The sequence below is a fragment of the Rhinolophus sinicus genome, chromosome 17 (assembly GCF_057876585.1).
Source record: "Rhinolophus sinicus isolate RSI-liver-muscle chromosome 17, RSI-T2T, whole genome shotgun sequence".
Classification (NCBI taxonomy): Eukaryota; Metazoa; Chordata; class Mammalia; order Chiroptera; family Rhinolophidae; genus Rhinolophus; species Rhinolophus sinicus.
In genome coordinates this window covers 194,068,483-194,094,539 of record NC_142517.1, presented here as the reverse complement: position 1 = coordinate 194,094,539, position 26,057 = coordinate 194,068,483, and the positions used below count along the sequence as shown (strand labels likewise).

The 26,057-nt window shown below is 35.7% G+C and overlaps 1 protein-coding gene across 1 annotated transcript in view; it reads left to right on the top strand.

The window, feature by feature from the left end:
- Positions 1 to 24,719, top strand: part of ABCA12 (ATP binding cassette subfamily A member 12) — a 163,866-nt gene extending 139,147 nt beyond the window's left edge. The window contains exons 39-53 of the mRNA XM_019727083.3: positions 148 to 253; positions 4,059 to 4,113; positions 4,685 to 4,862; positions 6,261 to 6,376; positions 7,327 to 7,486; positions 8,612 to 8,865; positions 10,913 to 11,117; positions 12,200 to 12,309; positions 12,613 to 12,754; positions 14,556 to 14,690; positions 16,661 to 16,764; positions 17,958 to 18,050; positions 19,161 to 19,266; positions 21,858 to 21,995; positions 23,328 to 24,719. Of these exons, the coding sequence (XP_019582642.3) occupies positions 148 to 253; positions 4,059 to 4,113; positions 4,685 to 4,862; positions 6,261 to 6,376; positions 7,327 to 7,486; positions 8,612 to 8,865; positions 10,913 to 11,117; positions 12,200 to 12,309; positions 12,613 to 12,754; positions 14,556 to 14,690; positions 16,661 to 16,764; positions 17,958 to 18,050; positions 19,161 to 19,266; positions 21,858 to 21,995; positions 23,328 to 23,435 (2,010 nt within the window). The 3' untranslated portion in view covers positions 23,436 to 24,719. The remainder of the gene's footprint in view (positions 1 to 147; positions 254 to 4,058; positions 4,114 to 4,684; positions 4,863 to 6,260; positions 6,377 to 7,326; positions 7,487 to 8,611; positions 8,866 to 10,912; positions 11,118 to 12,199; positions 12,310 to 12,612; positions 12,755 to 14,555; positions 14,691 to 16,660; positions 16,765 to 17,957; positions 18,051 to 19,160; positions 19,267 to 21,857; positions 21,996 to 23,327) is intronic.
- The last annotated feature ends 1,338 nt before the right edge of the window (positions 24,720 to 26,057 follow it).

Genomic DNA, 26,057 nt, shown 5'->3' with positions numbered 1-26,057 from the left:
GATGGTTCATAATCTTCCAAGATGAAATGTGTTACTAGGAAAATGGTGCTCTTATTTTACATATAATTTCTGTAGGCTGTCAGATATAAAGACAGCCTAATTTATATCAACACAATTCTGATCTTGCCTTCTTTTGGAATTGAACAGGTGTGGTATGATCCAGAAGGCTATCACTCCCTTCCAGCTTACCTCAACAGCTTGAATAACTTCCTCCTGCGAGTTAACATGTCAAAATATGATGCTGCCCGACACGGTAAAGTTACTTACACAGAGCTTCTTGTACAACTTTTGCTGCTCTCCATATAAAAATGCATGTTAGATACCATTTCCTCCCAGTGGCAGGTATTTTATGGTACATAAACCACAGATCTTTAAAAGGATTTTGGAAGTTACCACTTCCAAACTCCCACCAGGTGAAACATTTGGGATAACCCTCTCAACTTCAGGTTAATTTAGTTTCTCATTTATCAATTCAGGATAGTAATGCTGCAGTCACGCTTAGTTCTGTTCTCAGACCTCATAGTTATACCTCAAAGGAAAATATTTTATAGCTATTTACTTGTATATAGGCTAAAAAAATAGTATCAATAAATATTGTATACAAATCTAAACATGAAAACAAAACTTTTAAACCAAAAATATTCTATATCTGATCAAAAGTGTTACCATTAATTGAGCACTTACTATATGAATATGCTTTCTATGAAGTATTGCTACTCCTTACAAGCACCCTTTCAGGATGAGTATTATTATTCTCTATTATGTCTCTGTGGCTCAGAAATGGGATTTGAACCCAGGTCTGAAGCCTGGTCTGTCTATATTCTGGCTGAGTATAGAGAAGTAATAAAAAAATGAAGCATGGAGTATTAGAAAATTTTTTTATTACTTCTCTATACTTAGCCAGATCTACTTCAATTGGATTTCCCAAAAGGCTTCCGCACAGTTTTAAAAATAAGGTTTTGAATTTGAAAGAGACTGATTTTTTTTTCCTAATTCAATGACTGCCCATCAGATCATTGCATCTTCTTAAGCCTTGCTCAAATTATTTTCCCATACTGGTCCTAAAAAAAATATTAAAGATGGAAAAAAAAATTGAGTGACATATTTGCTGGCCAAGACTGAGTTTCTAGTCTGATAAGTGGGCTAACAAATAACCTTTCAAGTAGGAAAGAAAGACACAGCATATCTTCGAGAAACACTGAGGCCTATTTATCTTTCATCTCCCTGCTGTTGAGCATCATAATGTATGCCGGGGGTACGGGTGGTTGGACCAGTACACTGTGGAGTCAAGTACTCATTCTATAAACAGAATCTTTTGGAGTCTCCATTTCAGAGAAAAACAGTATTTTTCCCCCAATTGCTCTGGCAGGAGGAACCATAAAGAAAATAACAAGATTTATACATAGTCCTGAGATCTAGAGCCTCAACAAAGTGCATAGTCAAAAGTGTTAAGTTAAATGGTGACTAAAACAAGGTGGGCCTAGTGTAACCTGGTTTGAAATACGATTGAGCACTCGACTTTCAGCAGGATGTCTTATGCAGAGCAAAAGACATTTGTTGCTGTGACAAATTATGAAAGTACAAAAAGTATAGAAATGACTAGGGGAAAATATAGCACAGGTACGTAGGTGAGAACAAGAGACCAATGTCACTTTTGATGGGTCAGCTTTTGAAACCTACATTCAGATTTCATTTATTATTAGTGTTCTTTGCCAAGGCCAAAGTCATCGGAGTCGCTCCGGACTCCAACAGGCTAGTCTAGTTGTGGTTCCTACGACTGTATTTTTAAGTTACAGAGTATAAAGAATTAAGGATTCTGCAACATAAACTATGTATTGACCCTAAAAGGAAATTTATAATTATTTCACTTAAAAAATAAGGCTTAGCTTGAGTAATGTAGAGATTACTAGTGAGATACCTTCTATTTTTAATTCCCTTTTCTTAGATAGACTCATGACAGTTGGCAGCTTTCCACCCTGTCTGGAAAGAGTCTGATGCCTTTCAAAGAAGAAATCCATGTTACCCTGAAATACTTTTATTGTTTTGTAATATATGTATGGGGTGTGCCATGATACTATTGTCTTTCAAAATCGACTCAACTATTCTCTTAGCACCTCCCCCTTCTCTAATAGTTGTTTTAAGCCATCTTTGTTGAATTCTACATGAACTAGGTTTAGCTGGAAAATTGATTTTGTTTGAATTCTCACATGCTATTACAATTTTTTAATTAGCTTTCCTTTGAAATGTTAATGTCTATTATATTCATGTAGTTTCCTCTCATGGTTAATTGAACATAAAAATTCTTCTCTTTCTTCCCAAAGAATATAGGTTTGCTTGTTTTTAGTACCAACTGTTATATGACTAGGCTCTTTTTCAAAAACAACTGACACATTGTTCCCTTCACCCTAGTTTCATTCTTATCCTTTACTGCATTAGTAACAACGGTCAATGAGAAGTATCTCATTTTAGGTTCACCATTGTACAGATAACATAAAATGTGTTGCCTTTAATGTATATTGTGTGTAGGGGAAATAGTTGAAATTTTAAGATTCGATTAGATTTAATAATTATTCATTAACTAATCACTGAACTGCTATCGTTATGTGGATGCTATAGAACCCACAGAGAAGATTTTGAGATACATGCCTAACTCTGACACGTTTCCTTAATCTTTCAGCTAAACATATGTATGAAAACAATTGGTTCAGCACCATTTTTCATATTGGGCTAAATGTATTTGCAAAGATTCCTCAAATGCAAATCAGAAATTAAAAAAAAATGTTTTCCCCTTGCCTATATTATAATTCAGCAAAAAGGTTTATGTAAGGTCCCAAGGAAAATTGAATCTCAGTAAAAAGCGAGGCCATTAATTTCTAAAAAAAAAAAAGACAAAAAAGATAAGAAAAGTTCACTCCCCCAATGATCTGATTAAAATTCTTGGGCAAGCTGGTTATTATTGTTGTTAGTTTCTTTGTTTGGCTTTCATGATATACTTATTTCTTTAACATATAACAATTTCAGAATTCAACTTCAAAACACGTCATGTTCTACTTAATAAAAATTATAATTTTAAATTAATGGAGAGAATGTAACTTTAGAATAATTCTATAATCTGGGTGCTATGCAAGGGCCTTAACTTCTTAATATAATGGACATATGCTATGTGAACAGTAAGTTTGCCTTCAGCTAATGACTCCATAGCAACAAATATTTAATGACTATCTTCCTTCCATACCTACCACTCTTTTCCAAAGTTACTCAGACAGTATAGACTTTGCCTTTACACTGTGGTCCTTTGGGAAACAGTTGCCAGCCCATTCTGACTCTGGCTAACCAACGTCCTCTAAGGAAGGAGAGGGGAAAAATCACTGTGCTTCTAACTCAGAGAGGATAACCAACTCTGGGAAACCCCAATAATTTAGGACTGTATTGGAATTAAGTGACTATTTTTCTGGAGCCAGCTAGTTTCTCTGAATCCTCCTGGATCTTTATGTCTCAGTGAAAATCTCTTGGGAGTGACTGAAGCTCAAAGCCCTACTGTGGTAGAATTCTAGAACAATAGTCATCTTAGAAATAGCAAAGGAGAAGGAGTGATCTTCTCAGATACAATATTTCTCCACTACAGCCAATAGTGCAATAAAGAGGAATGGGGGTGGTAAGTGTCTGTTCTTCAGGAGATCCTCCTATAATTGGTCTTCTACTGAGTTGCTTCTATAAATGCCATACATTTCTGAAGTGCAGAGGAGAAAGAGGAGAAAGTGGAAAACAATTACTTAAATAGAGAGGAAAGTGCTACATAGGAAATGTAAATTCTTGCCCCTTCCCTCAAAATTCCATACATGATGTGTAAAACTTTTTTTTCTTTTTATGTGAGAGCCACCAATTATATGGCATTGATGAGATTGGGAGAAAATCATTTCCCTTTAAAAGAGTATCTCTAAAGTAAAATTCTTTATAGCATAGCATCAGGAGGCAAGTATTGTATATTATCCATCTAAAAATTGGTATTTCTGATAGACTGAATATTTACTAATGAAAAGGACGGTCTCTTCTTTAAGGCATCATCATGTATAGTCATCCTTACCCTGGAGTGCAAGACCAAGAACAAGCCACGTAAGTAGATATATATGGCGTGACTTACTTCCTCCTTGGCATAATTGAGCCTCTGCATAAAGCATTATAATGAGAAATCCCAGTTGTATCGGAATACATGTCAATCTAGAAAAGCTGGTAATATAAGTCACTCACTGGAATAAAAGGAAGTTTCTGAAAGAGTGTACAGTGGGGTTGCCAAGTAGAGCTTGTTGACTGTAGATTCAAGAATCTGCTGCTTTTATAAGTCAAGTGCATAAGTGTGTCATCATTTCAATTTCTCTGCATAGCATTTAAGTACTATTTCTATGCTCAAGAACTAAATATCCCTTGATACACCCCACAACCCACGGAGACCGAGGTTTTTGTATCAAATAGCCCTAACCAATTCAGATGCACTAGAGCTACATTTATTCCAGGGTCACAGACAAGTCTTGGAGAAGATATTATCTGGCTGCCTTGTAGGAAAACTTATTTGTGTCACAGCCAACTCTTAGACTGTTTTGTTGATGGTTTTAGTCATGAATCTTTCTGGATGGAAGAGAGTTCCAAAAGCTTATGTGTGCTTTCTTCTCCTTGTTGCTCATTATAGAATGAGCAGCTTAATCGATATTTTAGTGGCACTCTCCATCCTGATGGGCTACTCTGTCACCACCGCCAGCTTCGTCACCTACGTTGTAAGGGAGCATCAGACCAAAGCCAAGCAGTTGCAGCATATTTCAGGCGTTGGTGTGACATGCTACTGGGTAACAAACTTCATTTATGACATGGTGAGTACATTGTTTCATGACAGGGAAGACAGGATTGATTTGTGTAGAAGACATCAGTTTTATATTTGAGATTTATTTATGCTAGTTAGTTCAGATTATTATGACAAAATAAGTAAATTAAGAAAAAAAATAATTTGCATCATGTTTATATTCATCCAGTGGCTGGAGGCAAGAGAAATCCACCTGTTCTCATCTCTGTGGTCTGAGGACCACACAGATTAGATCCCCCAGGACACTTGTTGAATGCAGGTTCCTGCGCCTTACACCAGACCTATTAGATCCATATCTTGGGAGAGGAACCTGGAGAATATGCATTTTGAACAAAATACCCCAAGTTATTTTTTGCACACTGAAGTCTGAGAAATTGAGGTTTTGCAGAATGGTGTTGCCCATTGGTGCCAAATAATCACACTTATAAAAATTTAATCAAATAATAGTGAAAATGTCAAAGTAGTAGGGACAGTAAAGGATGAATTTTATTGATAGCTTTCTCATTTGCATAAAATGGTCCTAAAGTTTAGATGGCTTTTCTTAACTCAAAATGGGCCAGTATTGGCCCACAGCCCAGGGTGGGTATGCTTTGCCTAGTTATTATGGCGAAATTGTCTGAGTTGGCTTAAACGATTGGAGACTAATTAACTGCATATCCATTTTGTTAATGTACCCAGTGAGGTCTGAAATGTGTTTGTTCTAGAAATCAAATCTAAAAGAATGCCAATAACTTCTCTGGACTTAATAGGAGCTCAGTGTTAAGAAAGTTTGAAAGTACACACTTCTGTGAAGGGCTGCTTACTATTTGGATTCTGTTGTCCAATTTAGGAGCCCCCCCAAATTAAATCACCATCTCTCTTATTGTGTGCATCTTGTTGCAAACTCTCAGCACTTAATATTTCTGCTTGTCGATGAAACACCGAATTCTTCCATACACCTGTGATTACAAGAATATGGAATCCTCTGCCCTGCTGTTTTGCACAAAGTGGCTCAGAGTGATGACCAAGCCTTCCAAATCAGCCATCTAGAGAGTTCCAGCATTCAAAACAAAATCAATAGTTTGAGGACTGAATCTAATACCAAGATACCTGGCTGTCTTATCTTTCTCACTGAACCGCTTGCACTGAAGAATCCCAAGTCGGAAAGTCTGGAGGCAGGAACACTAGCGGCTCCATGGATATCTGTGCACATGAAGGCTTGCTTGACCTCGTATTGCAGGAGACAGATTCTAGAATGAAATCAATGTAAAATAAGCTGAACAGTTACAAGCAATAGGAACAGAAATAAAACTTCATTTCTTTAAATATTTTTAGGTCGTCTTGTGACACTTTTAAACTAGATGGGCCATTGATTCATTAAAATAAAAAACGTGCCATATATTAAACATTTTTTTGCATATTCTTATAGGTCTTCTACTTGGTGCCTGTAACATTTTCAATTGCTGTCATTGCAATTTTCAAGTTACCTGCCTTCTACAGTGAGAACAACCTGGGTGCTGTATCTCTCCTACTCCTGCTGTTTGGGTAAGCTGCAGTGAAAGAAAAATTCATAGAATTAAATTCTCCTTGGCACAAACAGGACCTAAATCTCATAGGCTCACTTATAATTGCCTTGGTGTTTCATTAGCCATGAGTGATGACACTTGCTAGGTTCATATTTGTAAAGTACAATACTATTGAAAGTGAGTGTTGCTTTCAATAGCAGTATCTACCATTAATGAATACTCACTAGATACCATGTATCATGCTTAACAATTTACATATGTAATTTAATTTGCATAATTATTGAGGCTTTAGAATTATCAGAAAAATGTGTATAAATGTATGGATATTGACAAATTATGAATATATGTAGCATTTTTAAGGTATATATATTTATATTTATTTTATTTATATTTTTATAGCTGTCTAAAACAAACACATAATATTGTTACTATAGTAGGGTGATATAGGTAATATTGGTTGATAAAATCGATGCTTAGTGTAGCAATTCTTTCTGCCCCGAATGCATGGGTAGTATCCATTTAATTAGCAATTGCAGCTGATGAAGGATCTCTCTGTCTCTAGTTCTACTACAATGCCCCAAAAGTTGCTCAAGTATTTCTTCACACAAGACATCCAGCTTCTAAGCATGCCTTATGTGCGTATCTAACAATAATAACATTAGTCTTCCTCAACTTTAAATTGTAAGATTTATGTTGATTAAATTCATATTTCTGAGGAAAAAAAAAAAAAAAGTATTGCCTAGGTAGGGTAACACCAAGAGAAAAATAAAATAAAAGAGAGATCTAACTACAGAGCTTGGCAACTCATCACTAATGTTTATTTTCACTTTGGAACCCCATCTAAGTATGTATTTATGTATGTATTTATGTATGTATACATGTATGTATGCATGCATGCATGTATGTATGCATCTAATACATGAGAATAATTAGGCATCATTTTAATCTGTAGTATTATTAAACATACAGGTATGCCACGTTTTCTTGGATGTACTTGCTGGCTGGGCTTTTCCACGAAACGGGAATGGCTTTCATCACTTACGTCTGCATCAACCTTTTTTTTGGCATCAATTCCATTGTCTCCTTGTCAGTGGTATACTTTCTCTCCAAGGAAAAGCCTAATGATCCGGTAAGGTCCTTTATTACTCTGCTAAACTTCAGTGACTGTATCAAACATAGTCAGTGTGGAAAGATTTTCTGGATTTTGCATTCTCCAAATAGAAAAGAGGACTTTCATTAGATTCTATTAAATTCAGTGGAGGAGAAACTACAGCCTTTTAAAATTCTTTTCAGGTTCCATCAAGATTAATGCCTATGATTATACTTACCCAGCATCAAAACTATTGACATATGACAGGGCTTGAGTAGGGTGATGGAGGTGAAATCAGATACATTGTATGGCACTACAAAAATCATTCAACCAACTGGTCAACTAAAATTTTACTCATAACAAATTGTTATGGAGTGGTAGTGACACGCGCAATGGCTTAGTTATATGACTATGGGTTAAGATTCATTTGAACATTCGTTCGTAGAGAAAAAAACCTAATTCATTCCCTCTCAATCATGTATTGGAGCCTACTTCATCGTAAGCATCACTTTCAATTCAGAGCCAGCAATTAGGATTAGTGAGAAGGGAAGCACTAACATTGCCAGGCAATTGATTGGAAAAGAATAGGGAGGAAATGAAGTGAACTGAGGAGAAAACAAGCACACTCCAGAAGGAAGAAGAAAATTCACGAGGTGCAAGTGGTTTGCCCCAAGTGTGAATAACACGAAAATGAGCCATTTGCTTCTCCTTAAGATAGGTTGTGTCTCTCACTTCTCATGTCACCATTTTAGTCCCTCTTCAGATAGAAATTACCTTAGGTTTTGAAAGTGTACTGTATTAAATTCCTCTTTTACTTAGGCATCTACCGATAGCCCAATACTCCGCATGAGACAACAACACCCTAGCTATTCTTACATTCCTAGGATCTAAGGCAGATCTAGAAGTGATGCTGCCTTCAGGGTTTAGCCTGATGCCCTTAGATCATCTCAAGGGAAATATAATCCTTTCTGCTTGTATTTTAGTAATAAATCTCCACCATTTAGTTACAGGAAATATTCATATGTAAATTCCACATACATGTGAAATCATTGATAATCTAGATAAGTTTCTCAGGTTCCAATGTTTGTGTACATCCAGTTTTAAATTTTTGTGAACTTATTGGAAGTCTAACACTGACCTCCATTTTTATTTCTCTTGTTTCAGACTTTAGAACTTATTTCTGAAACCCTCAAGCGCATTTTCCTGATTTTCCCGCAATTCTGTTTTGGCTACGGTTTGATTGAACTTTCCCAACAACAGTCAGTCCTAGACTTCTTAAAAGCATATGGTGTGGAATTCCCAAGTGAAACCTTTGAGATGGATAAACTAGGTGCAATGTTTGTGGCTTTGGTTTCTCAAGGCACCATGTTCTTTTTCTTGCGACTCATAATCAATGAGTGGCTAATAAAGAAATTCAGGTAAGTATAATGAAAACAGTGTTTGACATCCACGCTGGGACTCAATTTCAAAATATTCACGGAGGGATCAATAGCCAAAGTTTTTCCATGAGTATGGAAATGTTTTGCTCAAGAAAACTTTTTTAAAAATGGTAGCATAATTCACCATTCATTCCGTTCAGTAAATAATTATCAGTCCTTATTATTTGTCTGTAAGAATGGCTGTAGACTGGAGAGTAAAATTAAGCACAATTGTGAGCCTTAAAGAGATCAAGATTCAGTGATAGAGAGAAAATAGATACATAAACAAAAGATGTAGTTTTTGTTTATGCAGAGTTTGAGTTTGGAGAAATAGAAAATAGAAATAGGAAAAGCAGATTGAGTAGGTAGCATATTAGCAATGAATTGGGGAAAAGAAAATTGAAAATGGACAGAATCATAAGTGAAAAGAAATATGCATGCCATTGACCCAGCAATTCCATTTCTAGGATTTTTTTCTATAGATATGCTCACAAATATGCAGAATAGTGTATGAATAAAATTATTCATCACAGCAACCATTTTCTAATAGAAAAAACAATCTAAATGGCCTTCATTTAGGGACTGGTTAAATAAATTATATATATATTCATAAATTAAACACTATGCAGCCATTAGACAGAATGATACACTTCTCCACATAATATTTGGCATTACTTCTACTATTTATTAAGTAAAAAAAATGCAAGGTTTAGAACTACATGTGTAAAGTATATTACCATTTGAGTTAGAAAAGAAATATATATTATTTGTGCATACATATGAATGACCCATCTCTAAATATGTGTGTCTTGGTTGAAGAGAATTGTATATGGTTAAAGGAGACTTACTTTACACTATATATTCTATAGTACCATTTTAATACATGATGTGCGTGTATCACTATAAAAAATAAAACAAGTTAATAATAATTTAAAAATGACAAGAGTAAAGATAGAGAAAAAAAATCTTTGGGCATATTGGAGAAATGAGCAACACAATTTATTAGAACATACAACAAATATGATAAAACAGTAGGAGCCAAAGTGTGGGAGATTAGGGAGTTTATTGGATGCTTGGTTAAAGAGATATGGTTTGGACTTTATTCAGCAAATAGTCGTCCATTAAAGGTTTTTGAAGAGAGAGCAACATGATCAGATGATACGTCAGGAGGTATGATTTTATGGAGGTAGCGCAGATTGGAATGGAAGAGTCAGAGACACTAGAGCAGTTTGAAGGTCCTGGGGAAATCTAGGTGAGAGTGAAAACCCGTGATGGTAATAGAAACAGACAGAAAAGTGATCGATGACAATAACTGAGTATTACTATAAGGCATTTCCAGTGCTAGCAGACTGAGTGCAAGAGTGGGTTTTGGAATGGGGAAGATTGAAAAAAAAAAACACAGTTGGAATCTCGGAGGATATCATTAAAAGAAACAGGGACATTGGGAGGAAGACCTGAATTGATTTGTTGGGTTATTACGTTTTGTTTGGTTTGCTTTGCTTTGGTATTCGTTAGGTAAGACACTGAGGTGAGTATGAGACTTAGTGAGTTTCCAGGGCTGATAACCTTAATATATTGGATATATGCCAGGTAAGACATTCACAGTAATAAGTATATAGAATAACATTCACATTATTGATAATAAAAGAATAAATGGAGAGGATTTTTTTTTAAATGGTCATTGACTGTGATCTTGTAAGTGTTGAGTCTTATTAATAACTCTAGTCTTTGTTAGGAAGTAACTTTCAAACCCAAACTGACCTCCTTGTTACTAAAATTAGGAATCTGAATTGTAACAGTGGATCTATAAGCATTTAAGGTGTGGAAAGCAAAAGCTATTCAAATATCATAGCAAATACAGTGAAGAGCATTCATACTAATTTTTAAGTTACTTGAGTAGCATCATGTATAACAAATTTAAAACAAACCCGGTATGTGATAGATAGCAGCATACTTTCAGTGAAGTGAGAACCCATTAAAACATGTTGAAATCGAGTGGTGCCATTTCAGAATCATTGATGCCAAATCATTGGGTTCATGTTTTTAGACTCTTCTTCAGAAAATTTAATTCTTCACCTGTAATTGAGACAATAGATGAAGATGAAGATGTGCGGGCTGAGAGGTTGAGAGTCGAGAATGGGGCAGATGAATTTGACCTGGTCCAACTCCATCGCCTCACAAAGAACTACCAACTTATTCACAAAAAAATTGTAGCTGTAAACAACATTAGCATTGGGATACCCGCGGGGGAGGTAAGGAACCATATTTTGTTTCTGTCTTTAATATTGGCGTGATAAATGACAAATAAAAATCTTTATCTTTCCTTAATGTTTTTTTTAAAAACATGGAAGCCAACCTCTGAATATGTTGATGGATTCTATATATGTAATTTACAAGTGTCCGTGTGTTTCCTATCCTATAAGTCTTTCCTCTTGATAGAGAGGATTCACCCCATACCGAGTCCTGAGCCCTTTCCCATGCTGCTGTTTTCCTGGGGTGGACTTCCAGTCAAGAAGCCTGTACAGGGTGCTTTCTTCAACTTTTAGTTCCTAGACCTCTTTGAAAAATAGTGTAAGGAAATCACTTGCTAGAAGTGAGTTACATAGGTTTCAGGTATACAATTCTGTAACACATCATCTATATGGCACATTTTGTGTTCACCACCCAGAGTCAGTTCTTTCCATCATCATATATTGATCCCTTTTACCCTCATCTACCTACGTAACTTTACTAACAATTGTCACCCCAATAAACTTTAATTAAAAAAAAAGAAGTGAGTTCTTAGACTGCATCCATATTTATTTTTACCATGTTCATAGCAGGTTTGAAAGGAGAAAGAGAATGTGGGTATTTCCCTGCTTTCCGAGCAGAGCTACAAAGTAAATGCATCAAATTTATTCAGCAGCATATAGAAATTATTGCTTCAGTAGTTTATTCAGTAAAGTTGTGATTAAAATTTGTGTGAAAAATGTGAAATCTATAAATATAATTACTTTGTCAGGTTAGCATATCTTACTTGGGGATTTTAACACGTCACACGGAAGTATGCTATAATATATATAAAACAAATCATACACACACACACACACACCCTCACACACACAAATTTTCAGATGTAGTTAAAGAGGGGCAAAAAGACACAGACGTACTCGTTCATTGTAAAAGAGAACGTTTTATCAAATGCCAACAGAGCACAATATCCATGAATAATTCCAGTGATTTATTTTTCTTAGTAATTTATTTCACCCATGGAGAAGTAGGAAAGAGATACAATAGTAACATATCTTTGCTTTAGATTAAGGTTTAACATCTTTTTTTTCCTCCCCCAAACCAGTGCTTTGGCCTTCTTGGGGTGAATGGAGCAGGGAAGACCACTATCTTCAAGATGCTGACGGGAGACATAATTCCTTCAAGTGGAAACATTCTGATCAGAAATAAGACTGGGTATGAAAAACAAATGCTTCAACTTACTAAGCATAACATAACTGAATGAGAAAAATAATTAAAACAAACCCTTTATGCTATTTTGTGGTTATCTTATTAAATCCTTAGGGGGAAAAAACAGCTATTCAAGCAAGTGGGAATTTTTAACCCTTCAAGTGTAACTATAACAGTGAGATTATTTTATCTCTTTTTATTAGAATCACCAGTCACCATGACCAAAACAGAGCTACCTTCCCAACATTTGGGGACTAGGAGGGAACTATCTTTCGAACCTCATCGGTGTTTCTGATTCTCTCATTTCAGTTCCCTGGCTCATGTGGACTCTCACAGCTCGTTAGTTGGCTACTGCCCTCAGGAAGATGCTTTAGATGACCTGGTCACTGTGGAAGAACATTTGTACTTCTACGCCAGGATACACGGAATTCCAGAAAAAGATATTAAAGAAGTGAGTATGAGCATGGAAAAACTAGTTCATTTGGAAATCATTATTGGGTTAAAAAAGGTGAAGGAATTAAGAAGTACAAATTGGCAGTTACAAAATAATCACAGGATGTAAAGTGCAGTATAGAGAATACAGTCAATAATACTGTAATCACTATGTATGGTGCTAGACTTATGGCGGGGATCACTTTGTAAATTGTATAAATATCTAACCACTATGCTGTATACCTAAAATGAATAGAAAATAATATTGAATGTCAACTATAATTGAAAAAAACACATTATTGTTTCTGCTTCCTAAACATCCAACCTCAAGACCAAGATGACATCTGGAAAACTGGCATTTTCTTCCTGACAATGGATACAGTATTAGCTTGATTGTGTATATCATATACATGCATATGAACTTGGATTTAGAAGCTCCTTGGCAGCTGTCTATTCAGTTACTTTTTAAGAACTATCAAGTGTGTGCCACAATTTCTTTAGCCACTCATCTGTGGGCACTTGGGTTGCTTCCATATCTTGGCTATTTGTAAATAGTGCTGCAATGAACATAGGGGTACATATATCTTTGAATTAGTGTTTTGGATTTCTTTGGGTAAATGCCCAGGAATGGAATTGCTGGGTCATAAGGTAGCTCTATTTTTAATTTTTTAAGTAACCTCCCTACCGTTTTCCATAGTGGCTGCACAAATTAGCAATCACCTGAAACTAATATAAAATAATATTGAATGTCAACTATAATTTTAAAAAGTATATATATTCACAGGAGGTAAAGTACAGCATGAGAATATAGTCAATGGTGGTACAATAGCTAAGTACGGTGTCAGAGGGGTAGTAGACTTGTTGGGGTTATCACTTTGTGAGCTGTGTAAATGTCTAATCACTATGTTGTTTTGTACAGCTGAAGATAATAATATAAATAAATAACTAAGTAAGTAAATACATACATAAACAAACAAAAACAAACAAACAAATAAATAAAAGAATTATCAAATAAAGGCTCACACTTGCCTTGGCTCTGGGTTGAGCATTGGTTGGCAATGCCTGTACATCCTTCAGTGTCCAGATAAGTATTAAAACATGGAATTACCTACAAAATGCCCAAGTAAAATAGAGTAGCTTCCAATTTGAATTTTTCTTTTTTTTACTGTGATTTTGTACTCCACTACAATTATTTGCCCTTGCAATGGAATGGCTAACCCTTAGGGTGTTTTCCTCTATTTTTACAATCTTAAGACCTATTGAAATCCTAGGATTCCACAATTTTCCAGGACTGTTTAACTACAGAAATAACCACAAGCACCCATGATTCCTCAGTTAACATAGTAAAGTTTTGATATTGGGTCAGTTTTTAAAAGATTTAAAGCCTTTGTGATAACTCACCACTTGGTTAAAAAAAAAAAAAAGATGAAATCATGATGACAATTAATGAGAGACGTGCTTTGAGAAAGGCTGATTTCTGTTTTAGCTCTATTAAGCTTTATAAGGAAGCTCTGTGTTGAGGTAACAGAAAGAACAATCTGCAATCATAAATAAACACACACACACACACATGTTTTGGGGGAGAAACATCCCACTCGAAAATGAGCTTCCATGAAATTGCTTTTATCCCTTTCATGATTATGAATTTTTAGGCAGACCTTTGAATATAAAATAAAATCTCTGTTGAGTTTAAATGTTTGAATTTTCCAGGTATGTATTTCCTTATTATAAAACTTTCTTTTCACAAACAGTTTTTTTGCCGTTTAGTGCTTTAAGGGTGTTAGCAAGAGGTCAACCCATCTCCCCTTTTCTGCCTACAGACTGTTCATAAGCTAATGCGGAGACTTCACCTGATGCCCTACAAGGACAGGGCCACCTCCATGTGCAGTTACGGCACCAAAAGAAAACTATCCACTGCACTGGCCCTGATAGGGAAACCTTCCATTCTACTGCTGGTAAGTGAGTCATTGTGAAAAAGCCTATTGCATAATTAGAACCTCCCTTCCAATTGTGTGTATGTGCTGTTTCATTCTCATTATTGGAATAAACATTTATGGAGGGCTCACTGTGCTGGTTATTTCACAAAGCACTTTACCTGTACTATTTCATTTAGGGAATTTATATCAGCAAATAATTTGTTGCCACAACAGTATGCCCTCAAAAATGTTTTTGTCTGAAGCTGTGTTGCAGCCAGTTTCAGAGGATACACTTGGCATGGGAATGGGAAGTAGGTGGAATAAATTCAGGGTATACAAATGAGTAAGTAAAATTACGGAATATGGTAGAATTTGATTCCCAATTATTGAAGAAATCAGTGCTATAAGTACCTGACCAGGTGAATTAGCATATTTTTAAACTTCTAGAAAGAAGCAAAGATACACTTTAAGACAATGTGTTGTGCTAAAATTGTGTTTTCCTGTTACTTAAAAATATGAATTACCTGCATTGGGACGTGATCGATAACATGCCATTCCATTTTATCTGAAAATTTCAAAGGCAAAAAAAAAATAAAATAAATAAAATGCATTCAACAGTTATGTTTTCATTAAGAGCTGGATTATTCAATGGATCACCTGGAAATGTAAATTATTCACAGGGGTAACACAGCATTCTGCTCCCCAGACCAAACATTGTAAAACATGTTTATTCCAGAGAAATAAGCTTGCCCTTAGTTTGGAAGATCCTCTTAGTTTAAGGACCTTCAAACTCCAAAAGAGTCTTAACTATACGCAATAAAAATCCACTTATAAATCACCACATTATTCCAGGGTGTAAGTCATACAGAGGATCAATTCATGTAAACTGCCCAGACAGAATGATGCACAGCCCATCTTTCTACAATACCAGAGGCTTATAATGCATTGTATCCCTGTTAGTCAATGCTTTTAATGGAATTCTATTGTGTAAGTGTCCCTTAAATTGAACAAAACAATCCTGAGGCACCCCTGTGAGATAATAGATGTAAAGTATTTCAAAAAGTTAAAAGCGCCATGTAAATGTTACATATGAATGAGCCTACCTGAAGTACAGTCTACAACACAAAGACACTTATTTTCTTCTATATCCATTTACTATATATGCTATCATCGACAAAAACAGGAGCAGTGACAATATTTCCTTTACTGTTACCCCAAATTAACATTCTCTCCTTTCTTTAAATGTAACCCCTCACTATAAAAACGAGCCTCTGGTGATCCTATCTGTGTGCACACTTTCTGTTACAGATGTATATTTTTAATTTTTACCTACTGTTGACCTATAATTTGTTGGTTTGATCATCTGTCAGGACCTATTATTGCTTGTTTACATCATCCATTGCTACATGTCTAATTTTATGTCTGAACAATTTTTCAAAACATCATTTACTTTTAAAATATAATTCCTATCTTTCGACTTGGCAGTTTCTGCAAATCTTATGCTTATTTCCCCAGGGGGTATTAAATTTCAATTAAGAACATGAAGCTAAAAATACACCACAAACACATTAACTGAAAAATCAAATTGTGTTCTTTCCACTTCACATAGCCTATTATCACTCGCAGACACAATTGTGCCATCAGCGAGGCAGAGATCTTGTTGTATAGCTTCACATATATAAGCAACAATGTAGTATTAAATGTAAAAACTCTGCTTTGTCAGTATGCGAAGGAGAATTTTTTTTCCCAAAGAAATACATAAGACAAGTGTAAAGTAACAGGGTGTCAACTTCAATGAGTCGCTTTTTAAAACAAAACGACAATTTTAAATGATTAATTTTGAGCTTTTTGACAACAGCAGAAAGGAGCCTATTAAGTATAAAACAAGTTAGTCACAGGACTTTGCCAAGTGATTTCTGTTCTAGGCAAGTGAGATGTAGTGATTCATGTAAAGAACCCCATCAAAAATTAATTAACTTGATAAATTTTCCTTGTAACTTTCTATTAAGGATGAGCCAAGCTCTGGAATGGATCCCAAGTCAAAACGGCACCTCTGGAAGATAATTTCGGAAGAAGTACAGAATAAATGTTCCGTCATTCTCACATCTCACAGGTAAACCGTGTGCAGGAGCTTTGAGGTCAACTGACGTGATTTGGGGATGCTAGGTGGGAAAAGGGAATCCCGTGTATATGTGTTGATAATGAATTCCACAATTAGGTGAAAGTAATTTATGTGTATAGTCTTAGGAGCAAGTCAGACAGGTTTCATGGTGAGAATCCAGCTCCTGAGGTGGGATAGGGCCTAAGCAAGCTTTTTGAAAACAAATGTCTTACGACTTCTGACCCTCTTAACTCAACTATGACTCCCTATCACCTATCACATAAAGTTTAGCATCTTTCAGCTTAGAATACAAGGCCTTTTATGATCTGGCCTCATCTGAATTTCTAGCCCATTTTTCCTACAATACCGTCTCCTATAAGTCAATCCGAAGGACTTCATATATGCTCCTTTATCTCTCCTGTCACCATGCCCTTTCTTTGGCTGTGCTTTCCACTGGGAACAGTCTTTTCACAAAATCTCTCCAAGTTCTGATCTTACCAGTCCTTTAAGAACCAGCTCACAGGCCTCCTCCATAAGGTAAACCCTTCTAATTAGTTAAGTATACAAGCTACTGAAGCATTTTATTATATCTGTGCCTTTCTCACAAGGTTGGCCTTGTGATAATTATCATATAATAGGAAAGTACTAAATTTATGTATGATCCAGAGACTTGTTTCTATCTTAGTCTTGGCCCTACACACTATATACTCTGGAGCCAATCATTCAATTTGCATGAACTTTTGAATGAAGTGGACAGGGTGATACTTAAGATCTGCTCCAGTTATACTCCATGAAATTAGAAATTACATAATCAATCTGGTTACCTAGTTACAAACACAAAAATATGAAAGCTAACTGAATACAGAGTATGAAGCATAGTGGGGAAAAAAAAGCCTCAGCATTATTTTGGGAACATTTCTTAGGAAATATAGGTCTTAAGACAAAGCTGGAAAGAACTTGAAAGAAACAATGTGTTGGATAAAGAGGTCATTCCAGGTGAGAGAGAGGACTTCAAGTGTGAGAATGAACAGTAATAAACCTTACATGAAGACATCTAATGTAGAGTAATTTTTGTTGTTGTTCTTCAAGGGAAAAGCCATTTTAAGGATCTTAAGGTGTCATAATGAAACAGTTAAGCTTTTATTCATGAACTGGAGCCCAATTTTCTTTGCCCAGAGTTCTGATGTGATTCTGCTGTCTTTCAGCATGGAAGAATGTGAAGCTCTCTGCACCAGGCTGGCCATTATGGTGAACGGAAGGTTCCAATGTATTGGATCTTTGCAGCATATAAAGAGCAGGTGAAAAACAAATGCACTGGTTAACATATAGTGTAGGATAATCAACCTAAAACTACTCCACCCACTTTCAAGGATTATCTCAAGAGCCCATCCTTCAATTAGTAGTGAAAATGGAATAGAGATGTGAATCATTGACTCATCTTAAAGTTAAATTATCTTAGCGAGGGTTGGGTGTATTTTTAGTTAATAACCCCAAAACCTACAAGGCCTAAAAGCTCTTAAAAAATTAGTCCACAACCAAAATACCCTCAGGAAGCACTTTCAAGTGTTTACTCAATAACAAATTAGACCTTGACAGGTATGTGAAGGCATAGATTTTCATCTAGCATGTTCATTTGCCATTTGCACAGGCATTCAGTAAGCTATTTGATATTTTTACCACATTCAAAACCTTGTAGTCAAAAATACATGGGGGAAATGTGCATAAATATCATACTAACAAATTAAAATTAAATTAATATTTTATATTTGCCAGACTGCACATATATATGTGTGTGTGTGTATATATATATATATTCATGTTAATCTCCAAACTTGATGCCATTATACCTTTATCTGTACAACTTGGCTTTCTTATAAGATAGTATTAACCAAGATAAGAAAAGAGGATGGAAGAGGCCTCATATGTGGTTCTCAGACAGTCTGTTGTGACTTGTTTACAAACTCTACACTTGGTGCTAACAGGTAGCTAGTATATGTATTTTTAAAACCTCAGTGATGTTAATCTTTATTGTTGACACCAAATCTCCAGTGACTTGCCTTTCAAGACCTTGTTTGCTTTAAATTAGAAAGTTTTTAACCCCAGAAATAGACATCAATTGCCAATTCATGGATGTCAAAGAAAGCCAAGATTTTATATTTTCTTTCTAATGCAGCTTTTGTCCAAAGAGTCTGACTTTGTATAGTGGTAGAAATAAATTTTTTAAAACCATGGCAGTGCGCTATTTCCAGTTTGCAACATGCCCTGAACTTTTATGGCAAAATGAGAGTCTTTATAGAAGAAAAAGGGCTGTAATGGTCAGCTTGGGTCCTGTTTCATTATCTAGAATTCCAGGGGAGCTATTTCAGCAAAATTTAACTCACATCATTTTTTCTACATTTTCTTTCTAGGTTTGGACGAGGATTTACCGTCAAGGTTCATGTGAAGAATACCAAAGTTAGCATGGAGGCCCTTACAAGGTTCATGCAACTGCACTTTCCAAAAACATACTTAAAAGTAAGTAAGAGACTCTCCTGCCTTTTGAATTTTGACTGCTTTTGATAGTCGAAAATCATAGTGGACGTTTGCAATTTTCAAGTTGATCATAGCTTTATTATGAATCTTAATATAGTTGTTAGTTTAAGATACTCTGAAACACACTAAGTATGAACAAATAGAATCTTCAAATTATTCTATTCTTCAAATGGAATCTTCAAACATTTTCAAATATAATTACAAAATTATATTTTTGTAGCTATTTAAAAGTAACAGAGTCTTTGTACATCTCTTGATTTATTTCTTCTTCACAAAGGCTTTATGACCATATTGTATTAGTTTTTCAGTTGTATACATAACTAGTTTACTAGTCATATCCTTAGGGAACACAGGGATGACAAATATTATGTGACCAAGTACATTTTTTCTTAGAAAAAAAAATAGAGTTCCCCAATATCACAGCCAGAAGAGATTATCTTCTGTACTCCCCTCATTTAGAAGACAAGCCCACAAAGTTTTGAGCAGAACTGCTTGAAAATCAAGTTCTTAGATGCACACTAGTTGAAACATTGTTCAATTAATTTCATCTTATCTATCCATATCTACAGAATGTAATGCATACATATCATACTAACAAATTAAAATTAAATTAATACAGATACATTAGTACAGATACAGCTACATGCCTATTTGGCTTACACAGTACATATTTAAAATAAATGCACTTGGCAAAAAAATGTTATCACTATATAACATCTTTCATATACAGATAATTTGTATAAGATGATTATAGCAAATGACTATTTTTAAAAGGAAATCATGTGTAGAATGGTGAAAAGAAACTGAAAGCCTTGGGCGAAGGTCCAGCTCTCGCTGTGTGATTTCCAGCAAGACAATGGAAGTCTCTGAGCCTCATTTTCCTCATTTGTAAAATAGGAATAATGACATCTACTTTACAAGATTGGTGTGAGAAATAAATGATAAAATTTCCACAATGATAGGGATCAAGCATAGAGATAGAAGGAGAACTGACTCCGGATGGTGAACACACAATGTGATAGAGGATATATTACAGAATTGTACACCTGAAACCTATGTAGCTTTACTAATAAGTGTCACCCCAATAAACTTTAATTAAGAGCTATTTCATAATCTATAAGGCATCATATCAATGTGAAGTGATTGTAGAGAGCAAAATAGAGTGCATTTTTTAAAAACAATTGTTTTATCTGTACAAAATACCTTTGTCTCAACCTCCCAAACTTTGGCTAACTTCTCCAGGAGATAATAGCTTTTATGATTATCAAAGCCCATTTTCTATCACCTATATCAAAATCAAATTTAAGAATTGAGTGTCACTTTCCATCCCCAAATCGTTTTGGGCATCGTGCTTTTTCCTTCAGTGTATTTCTGGATTGAAATCTGTGCTTATTCCCTGCTTGATAAGATTACATTTGCCATGGTATGCTTCTCCTGGGACCAGGGTTACACAAGACAAATGTAGTGATGATAAGTCTTATTTCTCCCTAAACAGACCATTCTTTATAAGAATGTGGTGGTTTCTAGATCTCTAGAAGGGAAATAGCAAGAACAATTTGGAAGTAAAAGTAAATAAGACAGCCTGATGGCAGTGACAGGTGAGCTGCAAACACAAGTCAATGAGAGGGGCTTGGCAGTGAGCAAAGGTGTGAGAAGAGGGGTTTTCAGTAGTGGAAGTCTTAAATACCGGCAGAAATACACAGTCTTGATCTGACCCATATAGGTTGAAGGGATGGATTCTGGAGCAAACATCCCGATCAAACTAGTGTTTAGGAAATACTATTCTGGCTGCTTTGTGACAGAATATATGAGGGTATATAGTTTCTAGGCTTCTGAAGAGGTCATTGCAGTAACTCAGATGTGGAATAATGTGTCTCAGGTTAATGATACTGATAGTGCAAATAGAGAGGGAAAGTTAAATTTGAGAGCTATTTTAGAAGAAAATAAATAGGATGTGATCACTGATTAAATATGCAGAAAAGCAAGGTGTTAAAGATACTCCAAGGAAATGAGTGTAGATTACTAAGTAGATGGTAATACTATGGACTGACATAAAAAAATTCAAGATAATTTTAGGGTGAGTTGTGAAAAAACATGCCGCTATTTGAATGAGGTTTTTCCTGGACAATGCTTTTGAACCTAGCCTCTTTAGCCAACATAAATTGAGCAGCTACCCCCCAGCTTTTTAGAAGAATTTTAACATTAAAAAAATGAAATTTCTAGCAGTGATCTCTGAAAATGCTTATGTGAGCTGAGTATAATCCGATATCTGAAATATCATTCCACAATATTTTTTTCCAGGCAAGACTCTAATGACTTTATAAGTGCACATGGGTATACAATACTTAGGAATTTTCATTAACTTTTTAATTTGTTTTCTCTTTGACATTCATAAAACTTTTCGTCTCATCTTTGTAAGCTGTTAGTTTCAAAACATACCCATTATTTACACAGTTGCATCGTTTTCAGGGGAATGAATTTCAGTATTTTTCTTGGCTCTTGCTTAAGTATCTAATCAAGTCAATATTATCTGACATTGCAAAATACATTGTTTTCCCTTTTGTTTCCCACAGGATCAGCACCTCAGCATGCTAGAGTATCATGTACCAGTCACGGCAGGAGGAGTAGCAAACATTTTTGATCTGCTGGAAACCAACAAGACTGCTTTAAATATCACAAATTTCTTAGTGAGTCAGACTACCCTGGAAGAGGTAAGCTGGGCTCCGTGGGCCATGGGCACATCACTACACATTCTGTTTATTTCTTTCCAATGACATTCAATTTATTTTTAGTTGCAGCAATATCTAATCTTGCACTGGAAAAACTTAGCTTAACTTATTTCTAACTGCATTTGGGGATGTTAGGGAAATGTTAAAAGCATTAACTATTTTTTAATGGAGAAAAGAAGATTTTTCCCCTTCTACAAGACATCTGGATCCATTTAGTTATATGTACATGTAAAGCAGCAAAACATTATTTTCACCTGTAAAACAAATAGCTGTTAACACTTTCCTTAGTTCCTCCTTGGTAGGTTTCTGAAATAACATTTACATTGATTGGCGTCCTGTATTGGAATACGATGGGGGCATCCAGAGGGAATTTGGTGCCAGACCTTTACATTTGTCAGATTCAGACAACCGAAGTGGCAAATGCAAAAATCTTTTGTTTCACTCACATCACGTCTTAATTGCATTTATATTTAATAAATGTAATTTATTGGAGCATCCTTCATCACCTGATTTTACACAGCTCAACCAACCTGATATATAGAACATTTGGTTGCCCCTACCACTGAAATGGGTCTGAAAGGGAGGTCTTAGGGACCTCTGAGTCAATATATGGTGCTGTCATTTATGGATAATTTTCTATGGGGACTTTAGGCAAGTGTGGCTTTTCCAACACAAAATATTTAGCCTTTGACTTGTAACCAACTACTACTGTGCTCATGTCTGGCACAAAATAGAATCTCAATATTTTCTGGATGAATCTATTTTCTGGATGAAATTAATAGGTTATAAGGATTTTTAAACAAAGTAATAAAGGTTTGCCTGTTACATAATTGGCTTACTGAACATAATGTTAACATAGACGTTCTATACAAATTTCATTTTAGGGCATTACCTCTTAAAACTAGTGAAATTTCTCTCAACATTACCATGCAAGCATTTGATAAGGGCTGGGGTTGGACTCCTTGTTTATACTTAATAGAGATATTGATGTAGGTCATATGGATGCAGATATGTGACTATATATATATTCAATTATGGCTTTAGATTTCTATTATGCTGATAAATGTAACTGTAGTTGTAGGTATAGGTATTATTTTCAAACTCCAGTTAAATTTGAATATGTAAAGGAAGGACTCCTAGTTAGAGTGTGTATATATGTGTGGGCATGCCCTTATAAAATCTAGTGTTCTTATTTGCTCTCCCATTGTGTGTGCGTGCATGCACGTGATTGTGCGTGCGTGTGTATGTAAATTAACCTTATTTCTTCCTTTGGTTTGCCAAGCACTAATGGCTTAATTTCCCTTGAAAAATCAGGTTTTCATCAACTTTGCCAAAGACCAAAAATCCTATGAAACTGCTGATACCAGTAGCCACATTTCCACCATAAGCGTTGACTCACGGGATCACCGGATGGAGTCTTAGTACCTCCAACAAACTTGATCTCAGCAAAGGCAATGGCTTCATTTGGAGGAAGAACCACAGAAGATACCACTTCTTTAAAATATCTTAATTTTAAAGTATTATATTGTGTAGAAAGTTACAATTGTATAAAGCTAGCAAGTAACTATAACCAGAACGTTTTCTTTCTAAGGTCAATGAATGCTATTGCTACTGAAATGAATTCCTATATGTTCAGTACTGTGAGTGTGCTACTGGTGACTCTTATGCAAAAATGGACTACCTGAAGACAAATGTCTTAATTTATTACTTTCAATAAAAAGACAGCTTAAAAGGCATGGTTATTAGTAGTTGAAAAGTAAGAGTGGGAAAGAAAAGTAAGGTCATCGTGGGGTAGGTAACATTGGGAGAGCAAACAAAATCATTTATTTCCAGAAAATAACAGAATGAACGTCATCATGAATATATAAATACACTGTGATGTTTCAAGTGCTAAGAGTCAGGTTAGCATTAGCAGTAAGCAGTGGCCATAATGTCTGCAATATATATGTCATTTTCAGTACCTATAAATAGTTGGGGACTTTCTGAATAATAACAACAATAAAAATGGCTTTCTACAAGAATGCCATAGGGGGGCCGTTTACCCTGGTGGTAAACAGAACTTAGACTTATTCTTGCCAGGCCTTGACGACAGTAAGGCACAGGGCAGAGCAAGACGCTACCTGCTCTTCAGGGGGAAGTGGATGTGTCAGCTAGACAGATACAAATCCTGAAAACTGATAGAGAATTCATGTGCTGCGGGCAGGCAATTTTTTTGTTTTGTTTTGTTTTTTCAAGCTCTGACCAAAAAAGCCTCATATTCTGGGTTTCTCTGCAGGAAACATTCCTGTAGAGAGAAAATGAAGATAATTTTCAGCTAATTACCCAGCTGACCCAGAATCATGTATTTGGCTATAAAATTGGTAGTAATGCCAAGTTATATGGCCCTCAGGGAAGGTGCTTTATGTAACATTTGCGTGTGTGTGTGTGTGTGTGTGTGTGTGTGTGTGTGTGTGTGTGTGTAAGTTTGTCAGCTTTGGCACAACTGTTTCTGTTTCAAAAATCAATAAACTCGAGGTTCAGAAAAAACAATTCTTGAAGTCATTTCATTTGTCAGAGAAGAGCCAGGAATCTAAGCACTGCAACCACAAGGTCCCATGTGACCTGGCTCCTGCTAACCTCTCCATGCTCATCCCTTTCATCTTCCTTTCCTCTTTTGCGTCTAGGTATTCTGTCTTCTTTTTGGTCTTTCCAGTGCTCCAAGCTCCTTCCCATCTCCAGACCTTTGCATATGTTGTTCCCTTGCTTGAAATGTTCTTCTACCACTCTTTCTGCCTAGCTAACACTCTTCAGAATTGTTAGTCTCTCTCCGAGAAGCTTTCCTTCCCTAGGTTCTGTTTAAATCCAGTCCCCTGTTCTAATACTGTACTTATTGTACCTCCTACTTTTCTGTCAGAGCATGCACCCAAATTTCTGATATATCCAGACTAACAATATATATCTTAACAGACAGGAACAGAATTTGTTATGGGATAGCAATGTCTGTGTCAAGTATAATACATAGAGAAACCTTTGGAGTAGAAGGTGTAACTAAGAGGATGACCAAACAACAAAAGAAAAAAAAGTCAGGCTTCATGAAAGAATAAAGGTATTTGTGGTTTGTTTATTGTTCATTGTGTTTGTTATTGTGGTGGTTGGTTTCTTGCTTGCTTCTGAGCAATGGTAGGAACAGAAGTAAAGGGAAAGGAGAGAAAGGAAGTGGAAGAAGGAGGAACCAGTGAGATGGTGGGAGATTGAGGATGAAGAGAGATGAAAGTCCAGTGAGAAAGTGGAGTGGTTCAGTGAACTGTTAAAACCATGAATATCCAAATACGTATTCACATTCATTTGTTGAGCAACCATGCTCTCTGGACTGTCCTCATTAGCCCTAAATCTTCACTAAAGTCCGCCACATTTACAAACGCTTTATGTGGATATCTAGTAGAAATCGAGGCAAGGATGTGTTAATGTCTTCTTTGAAAAGGAACAAGAGAAGCCTAGCGGCCAAGATCATGAGACAAAGAGCCCCAGACATGTGCAGAATAGAGCTTCTGAGCCCCACAGGACATGAACTTGGGGCATTCCATCCAATCTCATCTACCTCTCCTCGGGCAGGGATGCCCAAGCTGGCCTCCAGATGGCAGAATTGCACTTTTGTTTGAGTATTTAGTATTTGTTTCTCTCAATAGATATGAAGCTCTATGCGGACAGAAGATCTATTTTATCTTCCTTGTTTTCCCACCAGTATCTACACACAAGAAATATTTGTAGCACTCAATAAATATTTGTTGGTTAAATGGATGAATAAATAAATGAATGAGAAACAGAAGAGAAGCTAGACTGATTGGTTTAAAAACTGAGCAGCTTTGTTCTGTTTCAATCTCTGAAATGCAGTGAAGTTTCTCAGGAGGTCATTTAGTCATGGAGAGAAAAAAGAAAGACGATGCTTGATTCCATAATACAGAAATTACAGTGAATCCACCTAGATGGAAGGATGAAGGCATCTTTTTGGGAATCAGAAATCTAATGTTTTGTTTTTATACATTCCTGCACATTTATTTCTTCTTT